General features: G+C 40.8%; 1 protein-coding gene across 2 annotated transcripts in view; it reads right to left on the bottom strand.

Annotated features, from left to right (window-relative positions):
• Nucleotides 1-19,011, bottom strand: part of stk25b (serine/threonine kinase 25b) — a 57,638-nt gene that overhangs the window by 21,970 nt on the left and 16,657 nt on the right. For both annotated transcript variants that reach the window (XM_080185296.1, XM_080185297.1), the window contains exons 2-4: nucleotides 10,875-11,105; nucleotides 2,362-2,418; nucleotides 1,102-1,210 (exon numbers count right to left, since the gene is read on the bottom strand). In XM_080185296.1, the coding sequence (XP_080041422.1) occupies nucleotides 1,102-1,210; nucleotides 2,362-2,418; nucleotides 10,875-11,105 (397 nt within the window). The remainder of the gene's footprint in view (nucleotides 1-1,101; nucleotides 1,211-2,361; nucleotides 2,419-10,874; nucleotides 11,106-19,011) is intronic.

Genomic DNA, 19,011 nt, shown 5'->3' with positions numbered 1-19,011 from the left:
AATCACAAAAAGAATGCAGAAAATAAACTCATGGCCGTTTATTTTTCCCTTCCTGTCTCAGTTAAAATTTGGATATGTAAGAAGTATGTAAAATACATTCACAATGCCTCAGAACTTCTATAAGGTGGTTTTTATGCACATTGAGTTGAAGAATCTTTGTGGTGTGGAAAGATAAGTTATGACCCCTGTAAAGTTTTCATTATTTTTTAAATAACAGGCACTCTTCAGAAGTTAAAAATAAATTAGTGCAGATCTGGGAACTTTAACAAAGCAAGGGGCAGGAGGTCATGAATTTTTGCTCAGCATGGTGTTACATCGAACATCTTAATGAGAAAACTAATGAAGCATGGTCAATTCCAATCATGTGCGAGGAATGCATGAAAGAAGATCAGAGCATTTTCATTTTTTGTCTCTGTCAATAACTGGGGCCAGGTTTAGCATAGATTAGGTACTGTGTGACCTTCCTCCTTTTTGCTTTTTCTAAGCTCAGCTTTCTCTCAATACCTCCCCCACTCACTCAGGACTTCCCTCTCACTGACCTACTCCATTAGTATTTCTCTTTTTGAAATAAAGGTCAGGACAAGCAGCTAATACATGTCGGGTCAGAGCTGGAAGCAAGAGCCAGGTGAGGCAGCAATTGGAAATGAGAGGCAGCAAAGTTTGCTCCCTGAACCCGCCCCTGGCAACAGGGAGATGCCTCATGCAATATTGTGCTGTTCCTTAACAATAAAGGTCTCTATTTCTCTCTTGTTCCATCCTCTTTTTCCAACTTCTTGCTCTCTTCTGAGATAGGTGATTAGGGTACAAATCTCGACATGACATATAACCTAGGCTTACGTGCATTATTAAGGAATTGCTACACTCTCAGAGGTGTAATATTTAACCAAGACCTTGACATTTTGTGGTTTCTAAGATGTGATAAAACAGTACATAAATATAGCTCTCCCTCCAGCAATCCTTATATCAGGAATTAATTCCGCACAGTGCAAATTCTCTGTTTTCAGGAGGATTCTGATGGTATCTTTTCTTTCCTCTCCCTCTTCCTTGGAAACCAAAACTGAAGAACAATGCACCGCGCAATCTCACCTTGTGCGCCCTTACCCTTAATGTCTCGATGAATTTTCCGTTCCGAGTGTAGATAGTCTAAACCTTTGAGGATTTCTCGTAGGATTGTTGCAATATAAGTCTCCTCCAGAGGGCCTGGTTTCAGCTGCAAATACCACAACTATTCATTAACAATTGATGGGCCAGGAAGTGTATCCAGTGAGTAACTCAGTTATATTAACTCAAAAGAACTTTGGTTCAATTACCTGCAGTAGGCTTTGATTTAAATCACCCTTGGGTTACAGAAGGCAAGAGTCCTCCAGGGTTCACTGATCATTCAAGACTACTGGCCAATAACCCAGCTGCAGGTGCATGTGTAGATACAAATTCCAGGGAAAACAGGGCCAGGATCCATTTGCCAAATGCCATTAATAAACAGTGAACAAGGGTCATGAACATGATCATGACTTTACCAGCGAGAGCAGAAAATTGACAAGAAAAAGGCCAAAGAAAATACAAGGACAGAAAAACACAGGGAAGTTAATCTGAAATTATAATTCTTTCTCCCTAGAGCTGCTCCAATTGTCTCTATTTGTGGGAATGGAAGACAAAGTGGCATAAGCAAATTTTTTTTAAACTATTCAATATTTTGTCAATGTTTTCCTCCCCCTAATGAATGCACAGACTTCTCTGAGGTACAGTTCTATACAGGGGCCAGGCACCCTCAGCCAAGCGGGAGCATTGACAATAAGGGTCATCAGTCCCTTCAGCATCCCGCCACATTTAGAGAGATCAGCCAACTCAGCAAATACCAGATGTTGAACCCAAGACACTCCTGGTCTGTTTGGTGAAACTTGTAAGCCCACCGAACAACTAAGGAAGCAAATTCCTAAACAGTGAACATGATTTAAGGGGAGGAGGGCAAGGACATTTGATTACAAATGCAACTATCGTGACAATGTCCAAAGTGTCATACACAGCAAATTCAAAGATCACCAAATAACTAGGTAAATCCACTGATAAACGGCTGTGAAACCAGATACAAGAGCGCATTAAGGTGAACAGCTGGTAGCTTACAGACCAGGGACCCAGGACTTGCATAGTCCAGGTCCAGTAACAGTGAGTCTGGGATTCAAAGTAGGTCAGCTGGCTGAGAGTTAGCAGACCAACCTGGTACTGGGATTCAAATATTTATCCCTTCAGTATTTCAATGGCATTGTTTCACTTTGAAACATACGGAAGCTCAAATCCACAGTTTATAATTCAATGTCTCTTGAGTTAGGACATATTCAAGCAAAGGTCACAAACAGTACTCACCAAGTCCAATGCAGAGCCTCCACCCAGATACTCCATGATTATCCACAATTTTGTGCCCTGGAGATTAAACAAACAACATAATTCCAATAAGAAGTAGACCTTCATATAACTCACTCAGAACTGCAATGGCAGTAACATGAGAGGCAACACGATTTTGTAACGGGGAGGTCATGTCTCACTAACTCGCTCGAGTTTTGAGGAACTGATAAAGATGATTGAGGAGGGTAGGGCAGTGGACGTTGTCTGCATGGACTTCAGTAACGTCTTTGACAAGGTCCCTCATGGCAGACTGGTAGAGAAGGTGAAGTCGCATGGGATCAGATGTGAGCTGGCAAGATGGATACAGAATTGGCTTGGTCACGGAAGACAGGGTAGCAACGGAAGGGTGCATTTCTGAATGGAGGGCTGTGACAAGTGGAGTTCCTCAGGGATCAATAAACTATTTGAAGGAAGATATAACTGGTGTGATTAGTAAGTTTGTGGACACAAAGGTTGGTGAAATTGCAGATAACGAAGAGAGCTGTAAGAGGATATAAAGAATATAGATTGGTTAGAGACTTGGACGAAAAGGTGGCAGATGGTGTTTAATCCAAACAAATGTGAGGTAATGCATTTTGGAAGATCTATTACAGATGCAAAATGTAAGTAAATGGCAGGACCTCTAAGAGTATTGATAGGCAGAGGGATCTGGTTGTACAGGTACTCAAGTCACTGAAAGTGACAATGTGGTGGTGAAGGTAGTCAAAAAGGCATACAACATGCTTGCCTTCATTGGCCAGGGCACTGAGTTTAAAAATTGGCAAGTCATGTTGCAGCTTTATAGAACCTTTGTTCAGCCACACTTGGAATATAGTGTTCAATTCTGGTCGCTACACTAGCAGAAGGATGTAGAGGCTTTGGAGGGGCTACAGAAAAGATTTACTGGGATGTTGCCTGGTATGGAGGGCATTAGCAATGAGGAGAGATTGGAGAAACTTGCTTTGTTCTCACTGGAACAATGGAGGTTGAGGGGCGACCTGAAAGAAGTCTACAAGATTATGAAGGGCATGGACAGAGTGGAAAGTCAGAAGCTGTTTCTTAGGATGGAAGAGTTAATTACTGGGGTGCATAGGTTTAAGGTGTGAGGGACAAGGTTTAAAGGAAATATATGAGGCAGATTTTTTTTTTTTACACAGAAGGTGGTGGGTGCCTGAAACTCACTGCTGGGGGAAGGTTGTGGAAGCAGATGTGATAGTGACTTTTAAGGGGGCATCTTGGCAAATACATGACTAGGATGGGAATAGAAGGGTATGGCCTGTGGAAGAGTAGGGGGTTAGTTCAAACGAGCAGCATGGTTGATGCAGTCTTGAAGGGCCAAAGGGCCTGTTCCTGTGCCGTAAGCTTCTTTGTTCTAACAAGCAACTGGTCCTCAATACTTTGCTGAACTTTGTAGCCATCACCAAGTTAACAAACACAGTCCAGATTGGGAAGAATAGCAGAACGTGCCTTAGGGAACAGTAAGGTTAGAAGAGTTCAAGTATAATTTCTTGAAGAAAATCCAGGCACCAGTAGACACTTTGATATCACCAGAACATTGTCCTGAAATGTAGTTTTGCTTATGATTCTCAACTCCAAATTGAAGATTTTCCAGGAGTGTTTCTAACTTTGTGATGAGAGACAAGGATACAAAGGCTAGTGTGAGAAAGATTAGTTTAACAAAACAATTCAAAGACAGAGTGCAAGACTTTTCCTCGGAACTGGGACAGAGACAAAATAATTTGAGAAATTGCCCTTGTTTCAATACTTTTTTTGTAATGAATACTACGTTTTAACATTTCCCATGCCATTATTCACAGTGAGTCAGAAGGGTACAGCTTATACAACCATACAAGGACAAAAGCTTATCAGCTAATTTTGTGTGGCATCACTATTTCTTTCCCCAAAGATTTCCCCACAGGAAAAACTGATAGATCAGAAACTAATGCTGCCTTGTGAAATTTTGTTTAACCACTAAAATAGTCTTTCCATCTCCCCACACTGCCTACTGGGCGTCCCAATTCTTCCCTTCCACTCCAATTCATATCATGTTCTTGATACTACATTTCATCGTTTCTCCGCTTTGTTTACGGACATTTTCAACAAGATATCTGTCCAGTTCTTTTCCTCATTGCTTCTTTCTCTCTCATTCTATCATCTCTTCTCTGTTGTCTCTCCTATGCATTTCCAGTGTTTATTTCTATTTCTCATAAATGTTGTTTCACCAGTTCAGTTAAAATTTCATTTTTGTTTCTTAAAGTACACGAGATCAGAGACTAGATGAAGGGGATAGGTGCTTGGCAGAGGGTGTGGAGGTGAGGAGGCAAAATGCCAGGAAATAGTCAGAGTGTGGAATGAAATAACCAAAACTCGGGTAGAGATCAAGACATGTTTCCATGTTTTGCTTTCAGACGACAATGACCTTTATTCTGTTATAAATACCTACTCTGGACCAATACTTTTCTCCTTTACAACCATCAGCCCCACTCTCTTTGCCTTTTGTTCCATGACATCTTTGTAACTTAAATTGACCCATCCTCTACACTATCCCTGACCTTCCCTTTTGTCCCACCTGACCCTCTCCCTTTGTTAAGGGCATAAAACCCATCAAATTTCTGCCATTTTTCAAACCCGAAACAATATTGGACAGGAAACATTAATTCTATTTCTCTGTCTAGAGATGCCTAAACTGTGTTTTTATTTTAGATCTCCAACATTCTCAACATTGTGCTTTTATTTGTGAGAGAATGCAGTTACTGAGGCATGACTCACAGGGAACACTTGGACATGGGGGTGCACAACGGATGAGAATACATTTCTGCTGGAATAGAACCGGACTCCATGGAATATCACAGGAGTGAAGATGCGGGCCGGAAACAGAGAAATCAAAAGGATTTGGGGACAGCTGAAAACATTCAGAAGCTTAAAACTCTTCTGTATTCAATTCAGCACCTTTTAAATCACACTGTACAAGTAGTTCTGTCTGGGTCGGACCGTAGCACAGTGGTTAGCAGGGTAAAAACGTGGGGTTACAGGGATAGGGCCTGGGTGGAATTGTTGGTGCAGACTCGATAGGCCAAATGGCCTCTTTCTGCACTGTAGGGATTCTATGATTCTAAAATAATTACTTTATTCAGCCAATTTGAAGTGAGATGAAGAGGTTGTGACAGCAATTTACATTTATATACCACCTTTAATGGAAAGAAAAATTTCAAAGGTCTCTGGAGAGCTACTACCAGAAAAAGTGAATGGCAAGTCAAAAAAGTTTTGTTAAAGAGATGTGTTTTAAACCCATATCATGTCCTCCCCACCCATCACTCATGCCCTTGCTGACCCCCACATGTCTAAATTTAAAGTTTATACATCGGTGTTCAAATTCCTTCATGGCAGCATTCCTTTCTATCACTTACTTCCTCCAAACGCCCTCTCTAATCCTTCACTCAACCCTGGCCTCTTGTGCATCCGTCAACCATCAAGGACTAATCCTTGCTTAAAGATCCTTCATTTTGTTCAGAAAGCAGATGCCCTTTTAAGATATTGCAACTTTAAACTTGAACATTTTGCTTACAAGTTCTTTCCATCTATCCTTACAACAGGTATAAAAACGTTTTATATTACTTATTGAATATAAATTACTTTTCTGTTAAATGTTGTTGGAGTATGACGGGTCACTGGGATTCTGGACACCATACAACAGACGGACTAACTTATATTTTTCACTAAATAGCAAAGTCTAAAAATAACGAATGGAGAAGATTAAATTGAATTGCATCTTTAATTTGGCAAAATTAAAGAATTTGTCTGAAATGGTGATTCTAGGTTCAGATCTTTTATTCAGAATTTTCCATTGCACTTCTTGAGAACAGAACATGTCCATTACATTCTTTGCGAAAAACATATTTTTGAGTCACACTTTCAGCCTAAATTTCTTTCACAAGACATGCCAAGTTACTACAATTCAAATTATCAATTCTAATTCAGTCATGCACACATTCCTTAACAAGAATAAGATGAACCAATTGAATGTTCCAAATGGTGTTGAAAAGTTGCTTTTTTTTGCTGACAGCCTGGAAATTATTGGTAAAGTGAAAGGCATCTGATATAATGAAAGCACTAAACCAACAATTATATTTTCCACAATTTATATGAATGAAAATCGTTTGCATGTCTGAGCACCATAACAGATGCATTCACCTCAGATAAATAGTAGGGATAACATAATATTTTTAAAAAGACAAAGCATTTAAATGAAAACAAGCAAAAAGCTAAAGCATTTAGGTAGCAAGATCTACAGAGTGAGAAACAGAGTTAATCTTTTGAGTCCGAAATGACCCTTCTTCTGAACACAGGAGAGGCAGAAATGTGATGGGTTTTATGCTGTTGATAAAGATGACGGTCAGATGGAACAAAAAGGGAAGGTTAGGTATAGGTTAGAAGGTGGGGAGATTAAATTACAAAGATAAAGAACAAAGAACAAAATCAGCCCGGGAAACAGGCCCTTCGGCCCAACGAGCCCGCGCCACCATCTCAACACCACCAATCCACCTCTCTACCCATGACCCCTATCTAATGTTTTATGGCCATCCAGATTGAGGGAAACTGATTTAGGGACAATTTATTCCTGCCAATCAGCCTAACAGCACATCTTTGGGGTGTGGGAGGAAACCGGAGCACCCGGAGAAAACCCACGCAAGCACGGGGAGAATGCGCAAACTCCCACAGACATTATCCACCTGCCTCCAACTTTAAGGTTGGAAGCTGTGGATGGAAGATCTCCAGAAGAAACGAGGTCAGTTATGACCCTGGAAACAATGGCTAGATGTGTGGTGGTGGGGATCATAGTTCAGGGAAGTTGGAAAAAGTATCTGAGAGTTGGTACGCAGTCGATATGTCCACAACAACAGTACCATCCTTGTCATCAGGTTTGATAACAAAATCAGGGTTGGACCTGAGAGAATGGAGCGCAGCAAGTTCAGAGGGAGACAAGGTAAACAGGGTGATAGGAGCAGAGAAATTAAGATGGCCGATGTCATGCTGACAGTTCTCAATGAAAAAGATCAAGAGCAGCTCAGAGGCCAGAGGGAAGGGTTTGGTGATGGACTGGATTGGAGGTAAGTGAAAGGACCCGTTGAATTTGTAACGGGAGGACTCCTACTCCAAGAAGTGAGCACAGAGAGACTATAAAAGCTTTTAAATGTCGATGTTCCAAAAGTCTTGGGTGTACTAGTGAAAGGAACTCCAAAGGTTTACATCCAAATACAGCATGCAATTAGGAATGCAAATTGCATATTAGCCTTTATTTCAATGGGATAAAAGTTGTATAGACTTTCATGAGACCTCAGTTAGAATACAGTTTCTGTCTCCATATTTATGCAAAGGTGTACTTACACTGGACGCAGTTCAGTGCACGTACACAGGATTGGTTTCTGGAGAGAGAATTGTCCGATGATGAGAGGCTAGTTAACTCTACCTATAATCTCTGGAGTTTAGGAGAATAGGAGATGATTTCATTAAAGTACACAAGACTCAGAAGGGGCTCGACAGGGCAAATCCCAGAGCTGGGATAGGTTGATTTTTGGTCTCTCAGGTAATCGAGGGATATAGAGTAGACACGGTGGCACCAGTGGTTAGCACTGCTGCCTCACAGTGCCAGGGACCCGGGTTTGATTCCCAGCTTGGGTCACTGTCTGTGTGCAGTTTGCACGTTCTCCCAGTGTCTGCATGGGTTTCCTCCGGGTGCTCCGGTTTCCCCTCTCAGTCTAAAAGATGTGCTGGTTAGATGCACTGACCCGAACAGGTGCCGGAATGTGGCGACTAGGGGAATTTCACAGTAACTTCATTGCAGTGTTAATCCAACCCTTGCTCGTGACTAATAAATAAACTTTAGGGAGAGAAGTGAAAGTCGAGGCTCAGGATCAACCTCAATGATTATACTGAAAGGTGAAAAAGAAAGATTGAGGGGCTACATGGTTTGCTCCTGCTCCAATTTCTAATATTATTTTCTGAAGCAAATTTTGAAAATGCTGCGGTTCACAGTTGCAAAATATAGCAATTGCAGGAATACAATATTTACTTTCCAAGAAACAATGAAAAAGAAGCTGTTTCCAATCTTCTGAGAAGGTTGCAGATAGCAACATATGGCACCCTCCTGTCCAATGTTGCCTTAACCACGAGCATCTACTCCAGTTTTTAACTACCAATTCTGTGTCTGGCCCTGTTCTATCCTATATGCAAGATCAATGGAGGAGGCAGTCCTTTGGCAGCACATATTTGAAGAATGTGCCCCAATAACCGCTATTCACTACCTCATAGCAGAATTATGACTTTATTTCAGATTTCTTCACTGGAGATTTACGCCATTTCTCTATTCCTACACAGCATCAGCATAACCATTCAGTAATTTTAACAATCAACTATTAGTTAAACTGTAGCCTTTGCTGTTTCACAACATGATTTGATTAAGCACACGATTTGGTCAATTGGGCCAGTGGGCTGACAAATAGCAGAAGAAGTTTAATTTAGCCAAATGCGAGGTGATGCATTTTGGTAGATTGAACCAGGGCAGGACTTACTCAGTTAATGGTAGGGTGTTGGAGGGAGTTACAGAACAAAGAGATCTAGGGGTACATGTTCATAGCTCCTTGAAAGTGGAGTCACAGGTGGACAGAGTGGTGAAGGCGGCATTCGGCATGCTTGGTTTCATCGGTCAGAACACTGAATACATTTTGTTGAAGTTGTACAAGACATTGGTAAGGCCACACTTGGAATACTGTGTGCAATTCTAGTCACCCTATTATAGAAAGGATATTATTAAACTAGAATGAGCGCAGGAAAGGTTTACTAGGATGCTACCGGGATTTGATAGTTTGAGTTATAAGGAGAGGCTGAATAGACTGGGACTTTTTTCTCTGAAGCATAGGAGCTGAGGGGTGATTTTACAGAGGTCTATAAAATAATGAGGGGCATAGACAAGGTAGATAGTTAATATCTTTTCCCAAAGGTAAGGGAGTCTAAAACTAGAGGGCATTGGTTTAAGGTGAGAGGGGAGAGATACAAAAAGTGTCCAGAGGGGCAATTTTTTCCACACAGAGGGTGGTGAGTGTCTGGAACAAGTTGCCGGAGGTAGTAGTAGAGGCGGGTACAACTTTGTCTTTTAAAAAGCATTTAGATAGTTACATGGGTATGATCGGTTTAGAGGGATATGGGCCAAATGCAGGCAATTGGGACTAAATTAGGGGTTAAAAAAGGGGCAGCATAGACAAGTTGGGCCGAAGGGCCTATTTCCATGCTGTAAACCTCTATGACTATGGCTCTAAGTCACTTGAGGGAGGAGTACATGAAATGGACTTAATTGATATCCATTATTGATGGCCAATCTACGGAGTGTGAAGAGTGGCTTACAGTTTTAAGTTCCATCTTTTGAACTCTGAAGAGCTGCAGAAAATTATGCTCAATTATTCACCAGATTTTGCTAACAAGGGTATGCGGAACAGATAAGACCTCTTGATGCATCAATCCCAATTTTACATAAATATTTGTAATTGTTTACTTCAAATTTATTTTTCTCAAACAAGTCTTCCTGACAAAACTCCCTCAAACCCTTTGAAGAAGAGACTTTATTAACTATTATCTTTCATAGTTAATAAATCTTTCAAGCTTATATTTATTACAAGGCATTCCAATCATTTTCTTGCACAGCATTTCTGGTGGATAATAGAGATAGTCGGGGCAGGAAATAATCCATTCTTTCTTCTCATGCCACTTCAAATTCACCCTTTCTACACTGAAAAGCCTGTTGCTCGAAGAAACAGAAGCTTGCTTATGAACCCTCAACTCCTCAAAATGTCCTGCATACAACTGTTCAGCATATCCAATATCCATCTGCATGCAATCAGCTGCACAAAAGGTGGAAGCAATGGAACTAACCTGGCCATTTCCAAGTCTAAAAATATATAAACAACAACATAATTGCACAAATGAACAGAGGTGTGTGCAGTATTGGCAACCCTCTAGCACTAAGTGACAGTTGGGTGGTTTTTTGGATCTCTCCAGGTCTTACATCAAGCCAAAAATGATTTATACAGAATTTTTCCTCAGAAGAGAAATAAGGAACACAACGGAATCCTCTCAAATTTTGCTGGTTCATTGTAAAATACATATTTTAAGAAACCCAGCATTTTAGTATCATCGGCTACTTCTCAATTATGGATTTTTCCATTCTCTATACCAATTTCCTATTCTTGCTAGGCTCTGGCTGGTCTGACCTCTAGAAGCTGGGAACATCACTCCATCCTCCCTGTGGAAATACACCGATTGTTTGGATTCTCTGCATGGTGTCAGTCAGAGTGCACTGGAGGAGTTGAATAGCTTGTAAACTAAAAAAACATAACAGTGGCAATAAAGTTCTGAGTTGCACATTTGGTGAGTATAGATGCATAGGTATGAGGGGAGTGATGTTGCTACCTTTATTTAACCATTACTCCAAACTCCTTTCTTACCTTTAAATAAGAGCCATAGTACTTTGTGACGTATGGACTATCACACTGACTAAGCACCGTAATCTCCTGCTGGATGTCTTCAATCTCATCTTCTGCCTCTTCTAGGTCAATTATTTTAATTGCCACGACTTCCTTACTTCTGTTTTCTATTCCTTTGTAAACTTCACCAAACGAGCCTTTTCCAATCCGCTCCTGCTTTGTAAAGAGCTCTTCAGGGTCCATGCGGGCGTTCTGTAAGAAATCAAAATTAAGATTACTTAAAGAGATATATGCTTGCATTGGAAGCAGTTCAGAGAAGGGTCAGTAGGCTGATGGATCTGTTTGAAGCCTATATTCAATGGGGTTTAGAAGAATGAGAGGTAATCTTATTTAGAGGGGACTTGCCAGCATAAATGCTGAGAGGATGTTTCCCCAAGTGGCTGAAATCTAGAACTAGGGGGCACAGATTCAAAACAAAAGATCTCCCATTTAAGATAGAGATGAAAAGGAATTTCTTCTCTCAGATGGTCATTGGTGTTTGGAATTTTCTTCCCTCGAGAGCAGTGGAAGCTGGGTCACTGAATATATTCAAAGCAGAGTTAGATAGATTGATTTACGGGGAGTTGAGTGTTGTGGCAAATTGACAGGAAGTTAAGGCCACAATCAGATTAGCTGTGATCGTGCTGAGTGGTGAAAGACTCGAGGGGCTAAATGGCCTTCTCTTGCTCCTACTTAAGTTTTTATTTCCTCAACCTTCAGAAAGGAATTCCAAAACAGATTCCACAAATTATAGCAATGAAAAAAGGACAGGAAAATTTCAGCCGATGAAATGTGATCTGGGATTTTGTTTGCTCAATTAACATTTTATACTTATATGGCATCTTATTGAGTACCTTTTGGAAATCTAAGATAAGGGCTCATGGAGTTGAGGGTCACATAGTAGCACGGATAGGGGATCGGTTAATAGTCAAAGCAAGAAAGGGTAAATGGGGAACGTTCAAATTGGTAGGCTGTAATGAATGCTGCAACGATCGGTGCAAAGAGACTGGGAGTAACTTATCTAACCTTGCTGGCGATACAAAGTTAGATGGGCACGTAAGCTGTGCAGACACAAAAAGACTCCAGAAAAGATCTAGATAGGTTACATGAGTGGGCAACAGGATGGCAAATGGATTATAAAGCAGCTCAATGTGAAATTTACTTTGATCATAAGAATAAGAAAGTAGAATATTTTTAAGAAAGCTTTTTTAAAAGGTCCCCTGTTCGATTAGTAAGTTTGCGGACAATACTAAGGTCGGTGGATTTACGGATTGTGATGAGGACCATCAGAGGATACAGCAGGATATAGATTGTTTGGAGACTTTGGTGGAGAGATGGCAGATGGAGTTTAATCCAGACAGATGTAAGGTAATGTATTTTGAAAAGTCCATTACAGATGCAAAATATACAGTAAATAGCAGAACCCTTAACAGCATTGATAGGCAGCGAGATCTGGGTAGACAGGTACACAGATCACTGAAAGTGGCCACACAGGTGGAGAAGGTAGTCAAAAGGCATATGGCATGCTTGCCTTCATCAGCCAGGATACTGAGTTTAAAAATTGGCAAGTCATGTTGCAGCTTTATAGAACCTTCGCTCGGCCACACTATATTCCAAGTGCTCAATTCTGTTCCCCACACTAGCAGAAGGGTGTGGAGGCTTTGGGAAGAATACAGAAAAGATTTACCAGGACACTGCCTGGTATGGAGAGCACTAGCTATGAGAACAGGTTGGAGGAACTTGGTTTGTTCTCACTGGAACGATGGAAGTTGAGGGGTGACCTGATAGAAGTCTCCAAGATTATGAGACACGTGGACAGAATAGACAAAAGCTTTTTCCCCCAGAGTGGAAGAATCAATTATTGGGAGCATAGATTTAAGGTGCGAGGGACAAAGTTTAAAAGAGATGTATGAGACACTTTTTTTTTTACACAGAGGTTGGGGAGTGCCTGGAACTCGCTGCTGGGGGAGGTAGTGGAAGTAGATACGATAGTGACTTTTAAGGGGCATCTTGACAAATACACGAATAGGATAGGAATGGAAGGATATGGTCCCTGGAAGGGTAGGGAGTTTTAATTAAGTCAGGCAGCATGGTCAGTGCAGGCTTGGAGGGCCGAAGGGCCAGTTCTTGTGCTGTAATTTTCTTTGTTCTTTGAAAATGATGGAAGGAAATCAGAAATTTAGCATTCAGGTGCAGTGGAGAAAGCAATTAGAAAGGCAAACACTATGTCCTTTATTGCAAGATTAAGGGAGAATAAGAACAAGGAAGTCTTGTTACAATTGTAAAGGGCTTTGGTGAGTCCACACCTGGAATACTGCGCACAGTTTTAGTCTCCATTTGCGAAAGGATATACTTAAACTGGATGCAGTGTACAGTGACGGAACTGATTTCTGGTATAAGAAGGTTGTTCTTTGATGACAGGCTAGTTATTTGGCACATTCCCTCTGGAATTAAGAAGAATAGGAGGTGATTTCATTGAAGCATTTAGAATTCTGAAGAGGCTTGACCGGGCAGCAACTCAGGTTGCTCCCCGCCACTGAGGAATTTAGACCACAGAATCACTGTTTTAGGATAAGGTTCTGATCTTTTAGGACTGAGATAGGGAGAAATTACTTCACTTAAAGGGTTGTGAATGTTTGGCATTCTCTATCCTAGAGGGCTGTGGATGCTCCACCATTGAGTATATTTAAACCTGTAATAGACAGATTTTTTTTTGAGCCTTGGGGAATCTAGGGACAGCCATAATCTACTACTATAGCCACAGGCTTCTACCACAAGAACAATTTAAAAAACTAAAATTTTCAGGGCTAAGCACTGAAAAGTGAAAATTTAAATTGAGCTTTCGTGTGTGTACTGCAGTTCCTTGTCCGTTAATAAAAATGTACTAAGTTTTTTAATATATATTTTCATTATCAATTTCAGTTCTGCTTGCAGCTATTTTGTTTCAAAAAAATATTTTTAGTAGCCAGAGAAATCCCAAGCCCTTTACGTTTAGGATTGTGACCTGTAAGGTTGGTTGGTTAATGAAGCGGAGGTAGGCCAAAATGAATGTATTTCATTGTCTTTTACATCAGTTACTTGTAAACTGCCAAGTGTTTGAGATCTTTTTCTTGTGCTGTGGCTGCCTTGTAGCTCAACATGGAGGCTTTCTCTTGAGCACGTGAATAAATCTCTGAGCTTTTGCTCAATGTCCAAGCTTTGCACTCCACTCTGCCCTCATGTTATAACTTGGTTACCCACATTTGCTATTGTGTCACTTCTGGTCTTATTCACTTGCGTATGACAGGTGAAGAAATTAATTTCATTGGCTTAGTATTCCCTTTTCAATCCAGGTTACCTGTATGAAATGCCCACTTCCTTTAATTTTGTCATGGACCATTTTTGTAGGTAATTCATTCATCTCAAACATAATTTGGGCCACGCTGACCAAAAGACTAAGGAAGCAATTCAGAACCAGCAGTGCAGGTAGGGAGGTCTTGCTGTGGCTGTATAGGGCATTGGTGAGGCCACAGCTGGAGTACTGTGTGCAGTTTTGGTCGCTGCACTTACGCAAGGATATTTTGGCCTTGGAGGGAGTGCAGAGGAGGTTTACTAGGCTGATGCCGGAGTTGAGGGGGTTGAGCTATGAGGAGAGGCTGAATAAACTAGGCTTGTACTCGTTAGAGTTTAGAAGAATGAGGGGAGATCTCATTGAGACGTATAAGATGATGAATGGGATGGATAGGATAGAGGTGGAGAGGCTCTTCCCGCTCAGAAAGGACAGTAGGACTAGGGGGCACAGCCTCAAGATAAAGGGGGGGGGGGCGGTTTAGAACGGAGTTGAGGAGGAACGTCTTCACTCAAAGGGTGGTGAATCTCTGGAATTCTCTGCCCGTTGAGGTGGTGTAGGCTGCCTCGCTAAATATTTTTAAGACACGGGTTGATGGGTTTTTGATAAGTGAGGGGATTAAGGGTTATGGGGAGAGGGCGGGAATGTGGAACTGAGACACGATAGATCAGCCATGATCTTATTGAATGGCGGGGCAGGCTCGAAGGGCTGGATGGCCTACTCCTGCTCCTATTTCTTATGTTCTTATGTACACAGAAATTCAGGAATAGTGCTATTGAAATTTGTGATGAGAATTAATAATTGGTTGGCAGTTTTTTTTCTCTGATTTGGCTGGATATGAAAGATGGCTGTCCTGTACTTTTTTAAACACATCTGTTTCATGGATCTGGAATTCCCTTTCCCAAAGGATTGTGGATGCTGGGTTAATGGAAATTTTCGAGACAAAGATAGATAGTTTTTTTGTCAGACAAGTATCAAGGTGCTATGGAACAAAGGGGGGTAAATAGAGGTGAGATACAGATTCGTCATTATCTGCCTGAATGATGCAACAGTTAGGGTAGAGTGCTGAATGGCCTTCTCCCATTCCTAATTTCCACTGTGCCTGGAACAAAGTTTCATTACATCGATAAGAGGGGCCATTTGGCCACTTGTCCTGCCCTTCATTTACTAAAAAGGATCACTCCAGATTTATCTTTTGGTTATACTTTTTGTGCCTTCTATATTGCTGATCATACTATGATACTACGATTTTCTAATTGCATTATTTAGAATCAACAGATTCCAGCATTCCCCGATGACAGATGTCAGGCTAACTACCCTGTAGCTGTCAGTTTTATCCCTCCCACCTTTCTTGAATTGTGGCATCATATCTGCTAACTCCCAATCAGCAGGGACTGTTCTAGAATCTACAGAATGTTGGAAAACCAAGGCCAATGCACTCTTCTTTCAGTATGAAGGTCATGAGATATAGGAAATTTGGTTTTTAGTTCCTTAAGTTTCTCCAATATGTTTCCTCTGCTGACGTAATCATCTTCTATTTCTCATTCTTATTAACCCTTGGTTGCCTTTTGCGTTTGGGAGATAACACATTTCTTCTACGTGAAGAGATACAAAATATTTGTTCAAGTCTCTGCCATTTCCTCATTCCTCAGGATAATTTCTCCTGTCTCTGCCTCCAAGGGACTAATCTTTACTTTTGCTAGTCTCCTTTTACATACTTGCAAAAGCTTTTGTATGCCTGGTGAGTTAACTCTCATTCTTTTCTTTCCCTTCTTACCAAGGGCTTGGTTTCCCTTTGCTGGTTCTTAAAACCATTATGGGACTGGAGTGTTTTACATTCAAATTTAACATGGAATTTGAATGTATTATGATTAATTTTGAGATTACTAATTAAATATCTCATTACACAATAACATCTAAAATAGCTTTATGCCTAGTTGCTTCCACAAGGTACTGTTCCAAGGAACTGCCCAAAAGCATTTTACAAACTAATTTTCTAGATCACTTTTGCCCATTTGATTTGTTCAGTCTATACAAAATTAAAGTCCCCACAATTATTATATTGTCTTTGTTCCAAGCTCCAATTATATGAGTATTGCTGAAAAAAAAAGACATGCCAGTGAAGCTTTCTGAAATTTATATGCAATTAGATCTCGCTTAATGCTCTGTCCAATGGTATAATTACTGCCCAGGGGCCTATAATGCTTTTCCAGGCAGCATTTACTGACCTTAATTTTTCATAATCTTCCCTCATATTGATTCTTCTTCTTGATTTTCTGAGCCAAGTTTCTTCCTCATCAATGTTCTTATTCCATCATTCAATACCAGGGCTTCCCCTCTTCCTTTTCCACCCTGCCTGTCAAGGTGCATGTTTTCACAGCATTTATCAGGCAATCTCAGTCACCTTATAGTCACGTCCCTGGAATGGCGATTATTTTTCTCTGATGCCCCATTACTATTTACCTCTCTATCCCTTCCTGTCCTACTCTGCTTGTCTTTATCTAAACTAAAAGACTGTTCTCTTGTCCCGTCTTTTCTCCATAGATTTTTAAATCTTCCTTTACTGGAACCATTCACCAACTCTTAATTTAAAGCTCTAATTAGCCCTTAACTAGAAACTTAGTTATATGATTCACAGGAAACTGAACCCAGTCCAGTTTTTAAGGAGCCAATGAAACAGTGCCCTCTTTCCCAAGTACTAGTGCCAGTGCACATAAATCAAAACTCCCTGTTCCCATATCGCTCTTTGAGCCATCTGTTTAATTCTCTAATCTGCTTAACCCTACACTAATTGGCGTGTGGTTTAAGTAACAATCCAGAGATTACTTCCAAACTTTGAACATTTCAAACTCTCTCGCTAGAGCATCATTTTGAGTCCTAAGTCACTGGTTCCTACATGGCCATGACAACTGGATCCCCTCCAGGTTTGCCTCCAGTCACGAGGTGTCCTTAACCACAACACCAGCCAGGTAACACAACTTTTGGAGTGCCTGATCGTGGCTGCGAACTGATGAGACCGTCTCCCACTAGCACATCCCTCTCAACACCCCTGCTTTTGCACCCTGCACCATAATGAATTTTCTCATCCACCCTGCAGCCCCTGTTCTCATCCATCAGGTTGCAAGCACTTTGTACCTACCTTTTTATCAAAGTCAAGGAATGAAGTCTCTACCAGGATGGCAGTACATTCCAGTATTCAGCAGGCATCAGTATTAGAATCAGTTCTTTCTGATATATAACATATAAAAATATTGCCTGGACTTAAGTATACCAAATCAAAGAGTGGATACAGCATATCTGGAGACCGTATGGCCTATTATATCTATGCTGGCGTTCCAACGGAACAACGTACCTAATGCCACTCCCCTACTTTCCTTCTAAAACCCTGCACATTCTCCCTTTTCAGATAATAATCCAATTTCCTCCTGAATGTCTCTATTAAAAGTGCTTCCTATACACTGCCAAGCAGTGCATTGCAAACCCTAACCACTTGCTACATGCAAGATTTTTTCCTCTTTTGCCAATTACCTTAAATCTGTGTCCTTTTGTTCTAAACCCTTCCATCAATGGGAGCAGCATTTCCTACTTATTTGTCCAAACCCCTCATGATTTTGGAAATCTCTAGCAAATCTCCTTGAACAGGACATAATTTCTAAGTTTGCAGATGGTAAAAAATACTTGGCACTATAGTAAATAAACTGGCAGATGGTAACAATCTTCAGGAGGGCAGACAGATAGAGGATTGGGCAGATGAAATTGAGTACAATTGTGCGAGAAGTGATACATTTTAGAAAGAATGAATAGCGACAATATCAACGAAAGACCTGCATGTTTCCACAACATTTATCAGGCAACCTCAGTCACGTTACAGTCACATCCCTGGAATGGCGATTATTTTTCTCTGATGCCCCATTACTGTTTAGCTCTCTATCCCTTCCTGTCCTACTCTGCTTGTCTTTATCTAAGATATTAGACTTGTCCCATCTTTTCTCCATAGATTTTTAAATCTTCCTTCACCAGAACCATTCACCAACTTTGAAGATCGCAGGACAGGTTAAGGCAACATTTGTAATCCCTGGCTTTCTTAACTGGGGCACTGAATACAAAAGCAAGGAAATTGGGCTAAATCTTTGTAAACCACAGGTTAGGCTGAAACGTTGTGTTTAATGATGGGTGTGACACTTTAGGATGGATAGTTGAAGTATCAAGAGAGGATGCAGAAGGGATTTATTAGAATGGTTTCAGAGATAAGGGATTAAGTTATGCAGAGAAAAGCTGCGGTACTCAGCAGAGAGAGAAAGCTAAAGGAGATTTGGTACAGGTATTCAAAATCATGAATAACATGCACAAATGAGATCGTTGGATAGCATGAAGACTACAAAATAGCTACATTTTCTCTCTCATTCTCAGACTCTTTCAACCCGCAGTCAGGTATGAGTGATGCAATTTTCGGAGCATGCAGCAAGGATCACAGATTCTTCTACAGACTTGTGCTTGGAACAAAATGATATGCAAGATTGCTTCTATCCTGTGTGGACTGGAACAGATAATAGGCCAGGGAAAATTCTGAACTGTAACAAAATTAAAAGATCTTTGTGGATGCTGTTCAAGTCCATCTCTGTCCTCTGAGCCCATCAGTGTATTACAGATTTGAAACTAACCCCTAGCCAACAGTTTTTACTGTGCAGAAATACACAGGCTTGTAAAAGGAAGAAACACACTTATCTGACAACAGAGCAAATACTGTCAAACCAAGCAACCAATCAGTAACTGCTGTCACTCTGGGCATCC

The sequence above is a fragment of the Carcharhinus amblyrhynchos genome, chromosome 3 (assembly GCF_965287045.1).
Source record: "Carcharhinus amblyrhynchos chromosome 3, sCarAmb.v2.hapA, whole genome shotgun sequence".
NCBI lineage: Eukaryota > Metazoa > Chordata > Chondrichthyes > Carcharhiniformes > Carcharhinidae > Carcharhinus > Carcharhinus amblyrhynchos.
The sequence above is the reverse complement of the archived record's forward strand: the minus strand, read 5'-3'. Positions and strand labels throughout refer to the sequence as shown.